Below are 18,134 nucleotides of genomic sequence, written 5' to 3'. Positions count from 1 at the left end.
ATAGACATCACTTCACATTAAAAGGATGGAAAAATATATTCATAGCAAACAGACCCAAGAAGCAAGTGATGTAGTCTTTTACTATCTGACAAGACAGACTTCAAACCAAAACTAATTGGAAGAGATAGGGAAGAACACTGCATACTCATCAAATGAAAAATCCAAGAGGACATTACAATTCTTAATGTCTACACCCCAAATACAAGGACAGCCAGGTTCATAAAAGAAACATTACTACAGTTTAATTCATATTTAACCCTCATACACTGATAGTGAGACACTTCAATATCTGACTCTTATCAATAGACAGATCATCCAAAGACAAATAGAAAAATTCTGAAGGTATCTGATTGTATGAACCAATTAGGCCTAAGAAATATTTACAGAACATTTCATCCAAACATAAAATAATGTGCATTCTTCTCACCACATGGAACTTTCTCCAAAAACTGAACACATATTCAGAGACAAAGCAAGTCTCAACAGATACAAGAAAACTGAAATAGCACCCTGCATCCTGTTTGACCTCCATGGATTAGATCTGAATATCAGTAGCAGCAGAAACAATAGAGATCTTACAAACTCATGGACACTGAGCAACTCACTACTGAATGAAAAACTTGTGCAGACAGAAGACAGGGGGAGGTAATCCCCCTCAGGAACAGTCATAGGGGAGGAGAATAAGGGGAAAATGGGAGGGAGGGAAGAATGGGAGGATACAAGGGATGGGATAACCATTGAGATGTAACAAGAATAAATTAATAAAGTAAAAAAAAAAAAAAAAAGAAAGAACTCAAAGATATTTGACAACTGCATGAAAACACCCAGACGGATGGTACAAAGAAGGCAGTTCTAAGAGGCTAGTTCACAGCACTAAGCCTACATTTAAAAAATGAGAGATCTCATAGTAGTAACTTAACAGTATACCTGAAAGCCCTAGGAAGAAAGAAAGAAAGAAAGAAAGAAAGAAAGAAAGAAAGAAAGAAAGACAATCACACCCAAAAGTAGACAACAAGAAATAATAACACTCTGAGCTGAAATCAATAAAATAGGAACAACAAAACAATACAAAGAACAAATTAAACGACATATTAGTTTTTAAAAATCAGTAAGATTGACAAACTTATCCAAATTATATAACAGGTGAAGCATAGGGAGAGGGAGAGGTAAAGGGGCATTAACAACAAACACTGAAGAAATCCAAAGAATCATAAGGACGTACTTAAAAATCTGTACTTCACTGCATTAGAAATTCTCAAAGAAATGGATAAATTTCTCAATATATTCCACTTTCAAAAGTTAAATCCAGATCAGATAAACAATTTAAACAGACGTATAATCCCCACTTGAAACAGAGGTAGACATTTAAGAAGTCCAGGACCAGATAGTTTTAGCCCAGATTTCTACCAGACTTTCAAAGAAGAGTTAGTGCCAATAATCTTCAAATTATTCTACAAAATAGAAAAGCAAGGAACATTTTCCATTTTGTTTTATGAGGCTACAGTTATCTTGATACTGAAACCACAATAAACCCCCAAAAAGAGAATTACAGACCAATTCCCCTTATAAATATAGATGCACATATTCTCTATAAGATACATGCAAACTGAAACCCAAAAACACATCAGAAAGATCATTCGATGATCAAGTAGGCTTCGTCCCATAGATGCAAGAATGGTTCAATATAAAACAAAAATCAATAAATTTAATACACCAGGAAAACAGACAGAAAGAATAAAAACCCACATCATCATCTCATGAGATGCATATAAAGGGCCTTTGATAGAGTTAAAAACCCTTTGATATAAGTCCTGGAGAGATTATGATACAAGGGACAAACCAAAACACAATAAAGGCAGCTTATTGCAAGGCCATAGCCAACATCAACATAAATGGAGAGAAATTCAAAGCCAGGAATAAGACAAGGTTGTCCATTCTTTCCACATTTATTCACTATAGTACCTGAATATTTAAATAGTGCTTGAAGTCTTAGCTGGAGCAATAAGACAACTAAAGGGGATTAAGGGAGATACAAATTGGAAAGGAAGAAGTCAAAGTATCTTTAATTGAAGATGACATGGTAGTATATATAAGTGACCTCAAAAATTGCACCAGGAAATTCCTAAAGCTACTAAATACTTACAGCAACACAGTTGGATACAAAATTAGCTCACAAAAATCAGTATCCCTCCTATATATAAATGACAACTGGACAGAAATAAATCACCATTCACAATAGCCTAAAACAGAGGATATTTTGGGGTAACCCTAACCAAGGAAGTGAAAAACTTGCATGACTAAAAATTTCAAGACATTGAAGAAAGAGATTGAAGAAGATATCCGGAAATGAAAAAAGCTCCCATGTCCATGAACTGGTAGGATTAACACAGTAAAAATGGCCCTCCTTTCAAAAGCAATCTACAGACTCAATGCAATCCCCAGAAAAATTCCAACACAATTCTTCACAGTTCTTGACAGGACAATTTTTAGCTTCATATGGAAAAAACAAAAACAAAAACAAAATAAAAAACACCTCAGGATAGCTAAAACAATGCTATATACTAAAAAGATGAAGGATGTATCACTATCCCTGATTTCAAGTTGTACTACAGAGCAATATGAATAAAAACCACATGGTACTGGCATAAAACCAGACACACTAACCAAAGGAATCGAACTGAAGACTCAGACATAAATCCACACATGTATGGATTTGTGACTTTTTGATAAAGAAGCCAGAAATACACAATGGAAAAAGGAAAGCATCTTCAACAAATGGTGCTGGTTTAACAAGCTGGTGTCTGCTTGTAGAAGAATTCAAATAGAGTATATCTATTATCCTGCACAAAGTGTAGGTGGATGACACCCAAGTGGGTTAAAGACGTCAACATAAAACTAGATAAACTGAACCTGATAGAGGAGAGAGTAGAGAATAATCTTGAACTCATTGATACAGGAAAAGACTTTCTCACTGGAATACTATTAGCACAGACACTGAGGTCAGCAATTAATAAACTGGACTTCGTGAAACCAAAAAATTTCTGAGAGGCAAAGGACACAATCAACAGGACAAAAGTATAGCCTACAGAACGGGAAAAGATTTTCAATAACTACACATTCAATAAAAGATTCATTCAAAGCATAAAGAACTCAAAAACCTAGATATGAAGAAAACAAATAACTGAATTAAAATGAGGTATGGATCTAAACAGAATTCTCAAAATATAAAACTTGAATAGCTGAGAATCACTTAAAGGTATGTTCAACATCCTAAGCCATCAGAGAAAATCAAAACTACACTGATATTTCATCTTCTACCCACCAGAATGGCCAGGATCAACAAAACAAATGACAGCTTATGCTGTCATGGATGTAGAGCAAGAGAAACACTCATCCACTTGCTGGTGGGAGTGCCAACTTTTATAGCAACAATGGAAAACTGCGTGGTGGTTCCTTAGGAAGATGGGAATCAATTTATCTCAAGATCCAGCCATCCCAATTTGAGTATATACCCAAAAGACACTTGATGTACCACAGAGACACTTGCTGAACCATGTTCATTGCTGCTCTTTTCATAAAAGCCAGAAATAGGAAACAACCCAAAGGTCCCTCAGTAGAAGAATGGATAAAAAATATGGCTAATTTGTACAATGAGGTATTGCTCAACCATTAAAAAAAAAATGAAATCATGGAATTTTCAGGTAAACGGATGAAACTAGAAAAAAATCCTAAGATAACCCAGAACAAGACTGACAAATATGGTATGTATCGTCTTGTATGTTGGTATCATCTATTAAGTCAATGACAACCAAGCTACAATCTGTAGAATCACAGAGGTTAGGTATAGGGCAAGGGACAAGGGGGCACAGATAGATCTTGTTAGGAATGGAAATTAGAATAGATAGATGCATCGATGATGGTAGCTGGAACACTAGGATCAAATGGAAAAGGAGAGTGGGGAAGGGGATGATAAAAGGAATAAACGGAGAGACTGTTAAAATTTGGGGCCATTTGAAGGATGCTATAGAAGCCCAACACAGTAGAATCTCCCTAAATTATGTACAAATATGAAAGTGGTCTAATGAAACCACCAAATAAAGGGGGAGATAGAGTCCCATCTTGCCATCTCTTGTCACCAAATGAAGCTTCCAATAGTGGGATTGGGTAACATCTAATTGAGTTGTTGGCCAAAGAGGTCCATGGGAATCCCTAAACAACCCAGACTGTTGTCAAGACTCTAGGTGGCTCTCTACAAACTGACAGCAAGGCCCTATAGCCGAAGACAACACCTACACAACTCATTGAACGTGGAGAAGTTGAGCTGGTGCCTACAAAGAGCCTCACTCCTATGTTCTGGCATCTCTGGTACAGAAAGGTACTTGACATGCTACCAAAAAAAAAAAAAATGTAAGCACCAGCCCAGCTACAATCCCTTTGATCTACAATGGTATCCTGCTTGCTAGATATGCTAGGGCAACCGTGGCATGAAGCTCATTAGAAGAATAATATATGACTCTGTTTTGATGACCAAAAACCAGAGATTATATAACCCACGGACCTAGGGTAAACCCAAATACTACAGTTCTAAAAAAAAAAATGCATCAATGAAATGATTCCTAATGCCATTCTGCTATACTCATTGATGAGTGCCTTACTCAGCCATCATCAGAGAAGCTTCTGCCTGCAGCAGATGGGAACAAATACAGAGACCCACAGCCAGATGTCATGCAGAAAGTAAGAGACCTTGGAACTTTTACTCCTAAATGGGATATCTTCATCAAATCAGGGAAGCCTTCAGAAGAGGAGGTGGAAAGAGTTTAAGAGCCAGAGGGGATGGAGCACACCAACAAAAGCCAAGGCCTTCTAAATCAACGTGATCAAGGCCCATATGAACGCGCAGTGGCTGAGGCAACACGCATGGGGCTTGCGGGGGGGGGGGGGGTGTTTGCCCATGTCCTCTGTGTATACACTCTTAGTGTTCCTATGGCATTCTCTCATTCTTGTGCTTTCTCTTGGGCCCCTTCACCTTCAGTTTGTTTGTCTTGTCTAACTCTGATGTGATGGGTTTTGTTTTAGCTTATTTTATCTCATTATATACTACAGGCCTGTTGGTTTCCTAGTGGTGGACAGGAATTAAGTGGATCCTGATTGGAGAGGAGGTGAGGAGGAGCTGGGAGGAGTAGAGGGAGGACGTGAGGAGGAGCTGGGAGGAGTAGAGGGAGGACATGAGGAGGAGCTGGGAGGAGTAGAGGGGAGTCGGAAAAGTTGATTTTCAATAAAAGGTAAAAAAGAATGGAGGAAATGGGAAGTAGTAGCTATGATAATATTTTACTGCATGCCTATATCAAATTTTCAATAATTTTCAATAATAAAAAGCATTAAATTATACTTAAAAACAAAATAACAAGCAAGTTAGAAAGAAAGAAAGAAAAATAAAAACAGGCAAAAATGTCCACTTGTTCACCATACCCCTGTCTACAGAGTGTAACTTTCTAAGATTACTTTTTGAAAATTGAGGATGAGCAAGGCTATAAGCAATTGGGAGAAAGCTAATTCAAGATCCACATGTAATGATCAGATAAGCAATTAAAATATTTCTCCAAAACTATATCCTCAGTGAAAATGCAATTGTGCATCTGGCTGCTACCAAACGGACTCAGTATTAATTGACTTATTATCCTGATTATATCCAACATAAGGTTATTAATTCTATTATAACAATCCAGGACCATGAGCGCTTCTACCACTGTGATGAGCCCTGAAGCTCTTCCGCCTTTTTAACGAGGCCCTTGGGAGCCGTTTTCAGGTATTGAGGATGAGCAAGGCTGGAAGTGGGGCTATCTCAAGAATTTACATTCATCTCATGGAATTCTTGGCCCTGCTTTCGGTGGCTACGGGGAGCCTGTTTGTCTTCTTAATACGAATATCTCATAAAAGAACACTGCAGGGGAAATTTTGGCTTTCTCAGGAACTGATTTTATCCTATGCTGTGTACCGGGAGTTGCTTCTCATTTTAATCTGAACCTCCTGTTTTGGAGACAGTTTCCCTAAATGAACTCATTATCATTTGAAGGCTCTTTTTTTTTTTTTTTTTTTTTTTTTGAAAGATTACCAAAACCAATTTGACTTTGGCTGTGGGCAACTAAAAAGCGAAGAAAGAGAAACAACCCGAACAACCACAATAAACTTACAGGAAATGGTGCTTTTTCTGTTTTTCCAAAAAATCTTATGGGTGTCACCGCTAATCAGATAAGGCAAATTCAAAGGCTTGGCCACCAGGGAGAAGATCCAAACTCCCCAAACTGGTCGCTTTTCTTGGTGTCCTCTGTGAGTTGCATCATTGACAGCTTCAAAAACAACAGGTGCCTGCTCCAGGCTGGCCCTTCTCTTGGAAGCCCTAGTGGGAACCTACTTCCCAGAAGAGGCACTGTGTGAACGGAGAACGTTGACCCAAGGTTGGGTTACCTACTGCGCATGTGCATGCCAGGAATACTTACATTACCATGTTAAATATACTATACGCATAAAACCAAAGAAGAGGCATAGCGACCCATGCCTGAAATCCAGGGCTGTGGGGACTTACAGGAGGTTCGAGGGACTTGGCTGGCCAGCTGAGCTAGGTGGATCAGTGAACTCCTTGTTAAGTGACTGATCCTGTCTGGAAAACAAGGCAGAGGCCTGGCTAGAAGGTTCAGTGTAAAAGCAATTGCTGCCAAGATTTTTCAGTTGCTGATGTGAGAACTAGCTCTCACAAGTGGTCCTCTGACCTCCACACACATGCGGAGGTACATATGTGCCCTTGCATCCCCTTACACATAGATAAGTATAGAAAAGTTAAAATATCAAAAACAAAACAAAACAAAAAAAAACAACAACAAGAAAATCCAAATACCTGGTACAGACTGTGCCTTCCCTGCAGTCTAGCGGGCCTCCCTTTCTAAAAGAGGCCCCCTGAGTCACTGTAACCACTGCACCCCAAAAGCAAGGCCTGGGTACCATGATGAACAGTTTCCAGTTAGAAAATCAGGATGCCACCAGGGAGGCCTGGGATATTTACATTTGGAAAGTTAATGGTATTGATACAAACAGAAGAACTGCCCAAGTTCTGAAATAGTTGTGGTTCCTAAAGCAAACGCTGGGAGCATTCTCGCAACCTAACCTTGAGTTTATCATCTAGGCCCCTGCCATGTGCACGCTCTAGAATCTCTGATCCATTGCAGGATGTCAGCCATACCGTTCTGGGTAGGAAGGAAAACCCATTTATTCTCCCACTCCCTCAGCAGTGAGGTTTAGGGCGGGAGTGGGTGGGAATGCTCCTGGCTGGGGGTCCTCGGAAGGCTGCTTTCCAAAGCCTGCCTTAGTGCGTTTCTGCACATGGAGTAGCTGTAGGGCAAGCCGGCCTTGACTCAGCCTGGGAGTCTGATGTCTTTGTGTCAAGGGTGTCTTCTCTCTGCATCCTCTATGCCTCCCCCTGCCACAGCTTTATAACATTTCCTTGTGGCAAACTATGCGACTTAATGGAATGATACAACTCTTTATCTGGGACTGTCCATCCATCATATTGTTTGTAGGTGGGGGTGTTGGCAATGTGAGTACAGAGGTATAATTACACATATTTGGCTGCCAATGTGGGAGCCAAAGCTTAAGTTTAGTAATTTCCTCAATTGTTTTACACATTATTATCACTTTTTCCTTTGAGTGTATGTACATGCTATGTCGAATCCCATGATTATACATCAAGGGCTTTATTAACTGAGCCATCTCCCTGGCCCCAATTTATTGTTTGAGACAGCGTTTCCAACACACCTGGGGCTCACAGATCTGGAAGGATTGGCTGGCAGCAAGCTCCAGCTATCCTTCTGTCTCTGCTTCCCGGATGCTAAGACTTCAAGTTATGCACCGCTACTAGCTTTTACCTTGGGTGCAGGGGATTCGAACTCAGACCCTCAGGCTTTCACGAAAACACTTTTACAACTGAGCTATCATGGAAAAACCTTCTTATGGGTTTGGTTTATTTGGTTTTCATTGTTGTTGATCCTGGAGTCCTGTTTGCATAATCTTTTATTCATGACACTCAGGTAGATTATGTACAAGAGCATATTGCACAACTCAGACATCATCGGGAAAAGGGAACCGAGATTTGGGGCTTTGTTTCCAGTTATACTTATGATATAGAAGTCTTCTTTGGCTTTCATGAAGTAAAGATTAAAACGCCCAATTAGCTGTATCTAAGCAAACAGGCCTTCTGATCAATCAAGCCAGCCAGCTTTCAGTTTCTGACATCAAAATTTATACGCTGTGGGAAAAAAAAAACCACCACTACATTACATTAAACCAACACACAATTAACAACACTTTGTTCTAATTATCTCTGGGCACAATTAATGTTGGCCTCATGGTTCATTTTTCTTCTTTGATAGCTCTTCGAATATTCATGGAGACTAATCCTCGACGCACTGGCCTGTTGGAAGATCTGGGGCTTTCGCATACCCTCCTACACAAATGTGAGCCTGGCAAGGAAACTTACTTATGCAGATCAGTTCTTGACATATTGGCTTCTTCTAATAGCTGAGGTATTTCTAACAAGCTCCCCCGCACAGATCTGGGCTTGGCAATGCAAGGCAGCCGGAGCTCCCCTAACACCCTGGCCAGGCTCACACGGAGAAGTTCTGCCTCTTCTCTCAGTGGTTGGTCTGGACTGATAAAAGGTCTTATCTTGATTGAACAAGCTTCCGGGAGTCAGAGGGCAGAAGAGCTTTTGTAAAAAATGGCAGGGCAGTTCAGAAGCTAACAAAACCCAAGGCAGAAGGATTCTTCAGGTGACTTCAGAAAACCGAAACTACAATCCCGAGGCCTCAGCTCCTTCACAGCAATTGGGGGATATGGGCAGAAAGGAAGCAGGTGCTGATCAAAGCCTTTGGTGATTGGTACAATCTCAACAATGGGAAAGCATATATAGTCTTTTTTTTTTTCCTTAGTTGCCAAAGGAATTACTTTCAAAGGCGAGTGTCTATTTAACTTGACGCCAGCATGTTCTCTGCACAGCTCGGGACTGTGTGGTACACCACCTGGCCTGTTTCCTTGGACATGTTTTCTGAGCTTGAAAGATGAGTTAAAGCAAGGGGGCAAGTGCAAGGGGGATGGCTCGGTGGATGCAATGCCTTCGGAGCATGCAGGGAGCCCTGGGTTCCACCACCAGCACTGAATAAGCCAGGTCCACTCATGCATAGGTGCATTGCAGGCAGGAGGGCCTCCTTCAAAGTTGCCCTCAGGGAGAGGCCAGTGTGGCCTCTGAGACCTGACCTCAAAAGGAAGGTGTGTAGGATGAAGGTGCTATGGGAACTCCAGGGGTTGGTAGATAAGAAAACATCTCCCATGATTAGAAATTTGAGCAGAAACTCTCAGTTTTGGGTGGGTGGGGGAGCAAGATTAGATCTGTGGGTATTTTGGATGGAGGGCACTGCCATGTACCACACAGAGCAGGAGACAAACCTTCTGGATACCTGTCTGGCCACGGGCACCCCAAGCTGGTCCACAATGGTATGGATTCCTACATGAGAGGCTTCAGGGATCCTGCTGGAGGAGGAGATTGGTCCAGCTGTCTGGTCCCTCTTACCACTGCCCTAGAAAAATGGCGTGAAGGCGGAGGCTCTTCGTTCAAAAGGTGCTTTCTTATTGGCTTGCATTCTTTTCCCCCCTGCTTTTTTCAAAAATTAATTTATTCAGATTACATCTCCATCGTTATCCCCTCACTTGTTGCTTTGCGTTCTTGAAGAATCGAGTTAGCATGTCCTTGTCGGTGATATGCTGAGCTTTGTGCGTGCAATTTTATTTTTTAATTTTAACGTGGACGAGATTTATTATTCTAATTGTTACACATTTTTCTTCCTCCCTGGCCGGTGAGTGTTTCAAGGATAATGAAAAAGCTCTGGGGTCTTTGCAAGTGCACTATCAAGCAAAACCTCAGGTCTGCAAATGCTTGGGGAAATGCAGGGTGAGTGTTGTGGACTGGGGTGTGAGGAGAAAAGGGCTATTTAAGCATCATCTTACTATTTTGGATGGGCTTAAAGAAATCTGTGTATGTATATGTTTTCATATGAGTGCAGATGTATGTGCATGTTTGTACAGGAACATGCTTCTGTGTGTGTGTCTGTGTATGTGTGTGTGTGTGTGTGTATGTGTGTGTGTGTGTGTGTGTGTGTGTGTGTGTGTGTGTGTGTGTGTGCAAGCTAGAGTTTCATGCCAGGCCTAAGGTATTTTGTAAACTTGAGGATGGTGGGACTGTCCACTGAGATCTTCTCCACGGCAACGGCCAAGAAATTTAGCCAATGGGAGCCTCCGCTGTAGCCTAGGAAGGTTGGTAGCATGAACAACAAAGAGAATATATGTCCTTTACCCTGGTAATGTTGATTGGGCGCTTTGTTGCCATCAAATGGAGGGAGTTATGCATACGAAAGGCCCTTGGTCAGAGGACCGCAGGCCTACAAATGGCTGCAGTACCCTGACAGGTACCCATGCCTTCGTACATTTTTTTTTTCAACTAGAATTTCTACTTGTAGGAATCCTCTTCTCATTGCTCAGGGCCAGAACTAAGCAGAAGCTGCTGTGATTTCTGGCCGAAAGACTCTAAATAGACTATCTCCGAGGAAATACGAATCGACAGCATTGTGAAGCTTCTGTGAGAATTTATATCTCTGAAATGATTTCAGCAGATCACAGACCCCCTCCTCCCCACTGTGTATGTGCACATGTGTGTACATGTACGTGTGTATATGTATATGCTTGTGTGTGCATGTGTGTAGGACATAGGACCACAGCCATTGCTCTTCAACTTCAGGTACTCCTCAAGCTTTGTCTGTCTTTGAAATAGAGTTTCCCACTGGCCTGGCTCTCACTAAGTAGGCCACACTATCACTAAGCCCCGAGGCTTCTCTTCTTTCTGCCTTCCCAGTGCCAGAATTACAAATCCATGCTACCGTGTTCAGACTTTTACTTGGGTCCTGGGTGCAGACTCAAGTTCTCAAGCTTGCAAGGCAGGCACTTTATTGATTGAGCCATATCCTCAGTCCGAGTTTTGTTGTTGTTGTTGTTGTTGTATCCCAAAGGTGTGCTGTGCACTGGGCACTCTTCCCCTAAACTGTGTGGCCTGCATCAATACCTTTTACAAACTTTACTGGACCTTTACACAGCCTTACACTCCTGCTGCCTTGCCGTCCCCACCAGGATGGGCTGTGCCCTCCGGAATCGAGGCACGATTGAGCCCTCTACCTCTTAACTTGCTTGTGGCTACGCTCTTCTATCGCAGCAACACAGCAACAAAAGAGCAACTGACAAACAGGAAATGTTTTCAGAAAACCCTGGGGTTCCCAAATCTACAAGATACCGAAGTCTCATAAAAATGACATGAAATGTATGTATAACCTACACAATTTTCTCAAAAGTTGCGCATATATGACATATGTGTGCCTGTGGGCATGTGCACGTGTGATGTGCATGAGCATGTGCACACATACATGGCGGCTAGACGTCAACATGTGGTATCTCCCTGGATTGGTCTTCGTTTCCTTTTGTGACACACCGTCTCTCACTAACCCTGAAGTTGGCCAGGGAGTCTCCACACCCCAGTACTGAGGTTATACCCCCATACTGCCTAGAATTCTACATTGGTTCTGGGGGTACAAACTAAGGTCCTCATGCTTTTCCAGTAAATACTTCACTTACTGAGCTATCTCTCTGGCCCCTCTCATATTTCCAGTCATTTCTATGGCCCCTTTCATATTCTCATATTTCCAGTCATTTCTAGACCACTTGTAAAATGCACAAGTATAGTACAAGTACCTTGTAAATCGTTGCTACCCTGTTTCCCATAGGGAAGGGTCTGAAAAGCCTTGTAAATGTTCAGTAGCGATACAGCTTTTTCAGAACATCAGCCTGTAGTTGACTGACCGGGTTCATGAGCATGGAGTGTCTGCGCGCCTATGGAAGGAAGTTGATAGTCCTCATCTGTTCCCGTTTTCTAACGTCTTACAATGCGACTTCAACACTTTCACAGTCAGAAAACAGCTAATGCGACGTTACATACTCATATATAATATGATTCCCCCCCCCAATTAGATGTCTCTTTACTAAAGAGAAGCTTTTGTCTCTAAACCCACTTTAGGATTGTTGCTAGGTGACTCACAGATGTAATCAAGTTAATCAGGAGGTAGATACACACCATCTACCCTAAGAAGAGATGTGTGGTGTCACCTGTCAGCAAACTGTCACAGAACCTAAGAATAAAAGGAAACAACCGTGGGGTTTTACTGAGACCACCACTGGCAGATGCTTGAGAACTTATTAATTTCTTCTTAGATTATTGCCTAGGGGGGCGTGGGGTGAAAGAGGAAGGAAAAACAGGTAGGCACAGAAACCCAGAAATGGGCGTTTCCTTCTCATCAGCATGGGGCTCAGACAAAGCTTATGCGTACACACAGCCATAAGACACTTAAAAGCACGCTGTGGGCTCAATGGCTCAATCACTTGCTGGGGCAGGTATGTAAATCCCCAGAACCCATGTACAGACACACCCGGTCACATATATCTATGTGCAATCCCAGCATTCCTGTGGTGAGACGGGAAGCAGAAAAATCCCTGGAAGCTTGCTGGCCAGCTTGCCTGACGTACATGCCTTTCTCAAAGAAAGTAACAAAGTGCAAGGTGGGGGGCAACACAGATTATTCTCTGACAGTTCCAGCATGTACACATCCATTCCCCTCCCCCCTCAGATATTTTCTTAACAAGCAAGTCATTAATTTACTTATTTACTGCTTTATTTAAGTTACTTGAGACAAGGCCTCCCCTTTGTGGCTCAGGCTAGCCTCAAACTCTGCATCCTGTTGTCTGTGCCTTAGGAGAGCTGTGATTGACAGACACGCCCACGGTGTTCCTAAATACAAGCAATCCTCAAGGCCTCAGACCCACTGCTTCTGGACACGTAGGCAAAAGGCTTCTGACCCCAGGTTTGAGGGCGGAAGGAATTGTTTCCTGGATGCAGGGATGAAGGAAAGTAGGTTCAAAGGTGTGTAAGACCCAAGGGGACATGGAGCATCTGACCCCTAACTAAGCTGTTCCATAGCCTGAATCCTCACCCTAAAGGATTTCCCAGCATGCCTCAGTGGTCCCTGTGAGAAAGGCTTGGTCTCCGGTGTGGTGGCACTGAAGTGAAGAGAGAAAGCGAGGTGTTTAGATGACAGGGTTATCACAGGTCTTCAAAAGGTCTGGCTCCTCTCTGGTCCCTTGCTTCCTAGCTGGCCTTTCTGTACTTGGCTGGTTCTTTGTCTCCTTTTCCATATATTATGTTCCAGCCATGAACCCTCACTGGATGCCAACCCCATGTGGATAGGACTTTAGCCTCCAAACTCCCGAGCTTCACAGTGTCTTTACTTGAAAAAGTTATATAGCTCCAGGTATCTTGTTATAGCAGTAGAAAGTGTTCTGAGGCAAAGCTGATATTTATGGCTCTCAGTCTTGGCTGTGCATCTGAAATAGAGGCAGCGTTTTAAAAGGATACAGGTGTTTAGTTTCCGTCATAGACTCAGAGAATTAAGATTTCCTGAGGTGTATTTTAGGCATTTGACTTTTTAAAAAGCTGTGTTTCTGGCTTGGTTCCATCCTTCCTGCCTGCTTGCATACCTCACGTTGATGCTTCTATGTCATCAACTTTGACCTTTCCACTGTATCATCTCCCACACTAGTGTACCCCCACATGTTAAAAGGGTTGGTTTTGTGTCACACCTCCAAGTCTGACTTACCACACCCACTCTACATGAGAGAACAGCTTCTCAAAGAAGCCACTGAGAACCAGAGTGTTGGCTTAGTAAAGTGATTGTCATGCAAACTCAAGGACCTTGATTTGGACCACACAAGAGGCCAGGCACAGCTGAGGGCATGCATCTCTAGCACCACAGTGGCAGAGGACAGAGACAGGGGAATTCTCAGAGCTCACTTGCCAGGCAGCCTAGGGATATTGCTAGTTTCCAGAAACAGTGAGAAATCCTGCCTCAAAAGAGGGTAGATTGTACCCAAGGACCAACAGCTGGGTTGATGCTCAGATGCCCAGCACCTGTAGAAATGCTAGACAGGTATGAAGATTTGCCTACAATCTCAGTGGTGATGGTGTGCAGGCAGGAGCATCCATGGTCCTTACTTCCAGGCAGTCTTGTTGAATGACTGAGCTCCAAGTTTTTTTCTCTTTCCAAAACAAATATGGTGGAGAACAACAGGAAGACACAGGATGTAGCCTGTGGCCCCTGAACATGTGCATGCACACATGCTGAACAAACAGACATGTGTCAGTTAGTTTTAACTGTCAACCTGGCGTGACCTATCATCATCTAGGAGGGAAGGCTGAAGGATGAATTATTCTAGAATAAGCGGGCTGGTGGGCATGTCTGTGAGGGATTGTCTTGACTGTTAACTGAGGTGGGAGGACTGGCCCTGAGAGTGAGTTGGGCCCGGGGCTGTAGCCGAGTAGAGAAAGCTAGCCACCTACTAGCCAGTGAGGCTGCAATTGCTATCTCTTTGCTCTTGACTGTGGATATGATGTGACTAGCTTCTAGAGTTCCTACCTTGGCTACCTCTCCTCCAAAAAAAAATTAAGAACTGTGACCTGGAATTATGAGCCAAATAAACCCATTTCTTCCTATACTGCTTTGACCAAGGTCTTTTATCACAGCAACAGAAAGAAAGCCGGAGTACATACGAAGAGCTATCTACACATGTTTTCCCATCTTTCCCTTCTAAGTCACTAGAATACTTAGTCACTAAGACACCGTGGTTATTAAGATGGAGCCTTGCTATTGAGAAGAGAGTCAAGAGCAGGCTCTGTGCATCTTCTCTTAATATGGCCTTTTTTCTTTCGCTCCATTTTCCCTAGCTGCTCTTGTCCAGGCTCATATGCTGGTTCTCCCTGAACTTTGCAATTTTCCTATTGGAGAGGTTCCCAGGGCTCTGTCCTAGGCCCTCCTGACATCCACACTCACACTTAACTTCTCAGGTGTTTTAGTTTGGTGCCATCCTGCAGAATGTCATCAATATTCTGATTCTCTCAGATCCACACTTGCAGCCTTGACCTCAACCCTGTGCATCCCTCAACCTCCTGAAAATAGTCACGTGAATGCTGAACATGTATCTCAAAGTGGACCATACAAGCTGATGATTAGATCATCATTTCCCATGAGCCACCTCTTTCAAGACTGGCCACTTTTCATTAAGACATCACTCTGAGAAGTAAAGAATAAAACAATATGAAGCCATTCCTAATTTTCCGGTTTCCTCTTATATGCTACATCTACACCATCAGTGATTCCCGTGGGTTTTACCATGATCGTAGACACTTGTGTTACTTCATGGGGTTCTGGAGATGCGAATTCATTTCCTTAAGCTTGGGTAGCAAATGCTCTTACCCTGTGAACCACCTTCCCAACTCCTGGATGGCTTTTGAGCATGCTCTATGCCTACATTAATAAAACACCACTTGGAATTTCCTAAGAAAAGGAGACTGAAAAATAAAGTGAGCACAGAAAAGCTCAGAAGAGTCAAACCTCTAATTCCATGGCTCCCTGTGCAACGCTGGTAAGAACTGACCAAGTAAGATGAATGTTTGTAGTGAAACCTACAGGAATTTCTGGTCATAATCTAGACACTGCTCTGATTTGTGTCCTAGGAAAGTTGCATGTAGGTATGAGGCTATTGTGTAATTCAAATGTTGATCTCTGTACCCCTAATCTGGCTGCAACCCTTGTCCTGAGTATCTCCTGTCTCAATATTGTGCAAACACTGCTCTCCAATTGCCTACCATACGCCAATAAAGAAGCTTACAGCCAATCGCTGAGCAGGGAAGAGAACAAGGCTGGACTTCCTGCCAGCCATGGGAGGAAGACTGAGAGGAGGAAGTAGGGTATTCAGCCAAGGTCAGATGTCCATGAGGGGCCAGGAGACAAAGAGATCAACAAGGAAAGTTACAAAGTGCATTTATCATCTCTGGGATGTATGCTGGGAGGAAACCAAATTAGCTTAGAGGGTGAAGAATAGATTAATAACTGCTCAGTTCTTGTTCTGTGAAGCTTGGTAAAATAATGTGATAGCATCTCAGTTATTTGTGTGATAGCTGAGTTAAGAGAGAACCTGAGAAACAAACACAATTTTATAAAAATAATGTTAACAGTTGCAAGCTGTCTCTATCCTTCTTGGTGCTTCTTTCTACAATGTTAGTCTTCCAGATCCTTGCAGAGGCATCTCCTGTTTGTTATCATATTGTACTTTAGAGGCCTGACCCTACTGGAACAGTTCCTTGGAAGCTAAATGTCTCTTGCTCCTACCTCCCACTCTGTCCTATGATATCCTTTGTTTTTTCCTCATTTGGAGCCTCTTCTCTATCCATGAACTTATTTGCTTATTATTTAAGTATGTGCTTCCTGTCTCTGTCCACTGAGGTGGGGACTCAGAAGCACTGACCTTCCCTACGGCTGAGAACAGCAGTTGGCCCACAGAGACTATTCAGTGCATAGATGTTAAGTACAAGTTCCACAAATAACTGTGATGTACAGCCAGGTTTGACTATTTTAAACTACCCAATTTTAAACAGAATCACTTATTAATAAAAACCTATGCTTAGCACTTTAATTGTCAAACTTTCACAGTAAGGTATAATTGGTTAGAAAAGGCCATTATTCGCCTTAACATATTTAATTGCCATACTTTCCTGAACAAAATAAATCATTCCCATGAAAGGCCACATTCTTCTGACCTTGAGGCTACAGCTGAGAGACATCAGCACTTCTGTAGAGGCTCAGAACTCTCTAGTGCTCTCAGGTTGACTCCACTCTTGGCTGGAGTCTGGGAACCAGATGCTTTATGAGGGGAGAATAAGTCTGGAGGCCTGCATCTTGACATGCAACCTTGTGTTAGGTTTGTCTAGAGTAGTGAGGAGGGCTGTTGGTGCTGCAGTACCAATGGGCCTGGAGACAAGAAAATCACACATAGCAAGAAATATGCCAGGGACAAACCCAGACGCTGAGTCAAACATTCCTAGAAGAGACCAGGCTAGATCCCAGATGCGGTCAAGGGACCCCAGGGGTAATAGAGAAGATCCTGGAATTCATGCCACAGGGTGGGTTGCGGGAGCAACCCCCCCTACACCTGTGTCATCACTGTGTGATTTAGAAGGTTTGGTGAGTTTCTCTCCAAGGGAAGAAAGCATTCCTTTGAGAGCAGAGATGGCTCTGTTCGCCTGTGCGTGCTGTATCAGGAGACATGGGCTCACATTTTAGAACCCATATGAAGTGGACTGACTTGGTGCCTCACGTCTGTCATCCCAGGGCTGTGAAGGTGGAGACTGGAGCCTCCCTGGGGTCTTGCTCGCCAGCCAGCTTAGCTGAATGGATGAACTCTAGGTTCAGTGAGATGTCTGCTCAAAAACTAAGGTAGATTGAATAAGGCATCCAACATTGGCCTACATGCACGCACACACTTATACACACATATACAACAATATAGGCAGGCAGGTAGGTGGGCGGGAGGGTGGGGAAGTGAGGTAGACAGTCCTTGAAATAGCAGCCATAAAATCCCAAATTCTTTTTTTTGTTTTTTTTGTTTGTTTGTTTTTTGTTTGTTTTTTTCTTTTTTTTCCAGACAAGGTTTCTCTGTGTAGCTTTGGCTGTCCTGGACTCACTTTGTAGACAAGGTTGGCCTTGAACTCACACCGATCCACCTGCCTCTGCTTCCCAAGTGCTGAGATTAAAAGGCATGAGCCACCACCATGGCTAACTGAATCCCGAACTTTTTTTTTTATATTAAGAATCTTATTATGTTGAATCCCAAACTTTTAAACCACACAAGCACAGCTGCATACCAAAACAATAAGGGGCATGTGCATGTGGCTATGTTTGCCCTTGTGGCTCTGGAACACTGACCAAAAACTATCACAAGGTCTCCTTAGCATATGTCAGGAGCTTAAGCGAAAATATTGCAACCTAGTGGCTGGGTTTTGTTTCCAGGGTGTCTAGGAGGATCTGAGCTTCCTCTCCTTGACATATGCAAAGGGCTCAGCACAGCCACCAAGGCAGAGGAAGCTGCAGGAAGCAGAAAGAGAA

The 18,134-nt window shown here is 42.7% G+C and overlaps 2 protein-coding genes across 16 annotated transcripts in view; one reads left to right on the top strand and one right to left on the bottom strand.

Moving 5' to 3' along the window:
* The window catches only part of NCKAP5 (NCK associated protein 5), a 915,906-nt gene that overhangs the window by 294,225 nt on the left and 603,547 nt on the right, over nt 1-18,134 (bottom strand). The gene's annotated exons all lie outside the window — the stretch shown is intronic.
* The window catches only part of LOC311607631 (uncharacterized protein), a 57,226-nt gene that overhangs the window by 34,027 nt on the left and 5,065 nt on the right, over nt 1-18,134 (top strand). Inside the window, exons 4-5 of one of the 3 annotated variants that reach the window (XR_014782672.1) lie at nt 5,104-5,159; nt 8,421-11,895. Coding sequence is in view for 2 of the 3 variants with exons in the window: in XM_084799537.1 (XP_084655663.1) it covers nt 8,421-8,573 (153 nt within the window). In the remaining variant the exon portion in view is untranslated. Of the gene's footprint in view, nt 1-5,103; nt 5,160-8,420; nt 11,896-18,134 lie in introns of those variants that run through there. The other 2 variants (XM_084799538.1, XM_084799537.1) reach the window with 2 other exon arrangements.

The sequence above is a fragment of the Acomys minous genome (genome assembly GCF_964271855.1).
Source record: "Acomys minous genome assembly, chromosome: 1".
NCBI lineage: Eukaryota > Metazoa > Chordata > Mammalia > Rodentia > Muridae > Acomys > Acomys minous.
The sequence above is the reverse complement of the archived record's forward strand: the minus strand, read 5'-3'. Positions and strand labels throughout refer to the sequence as shown.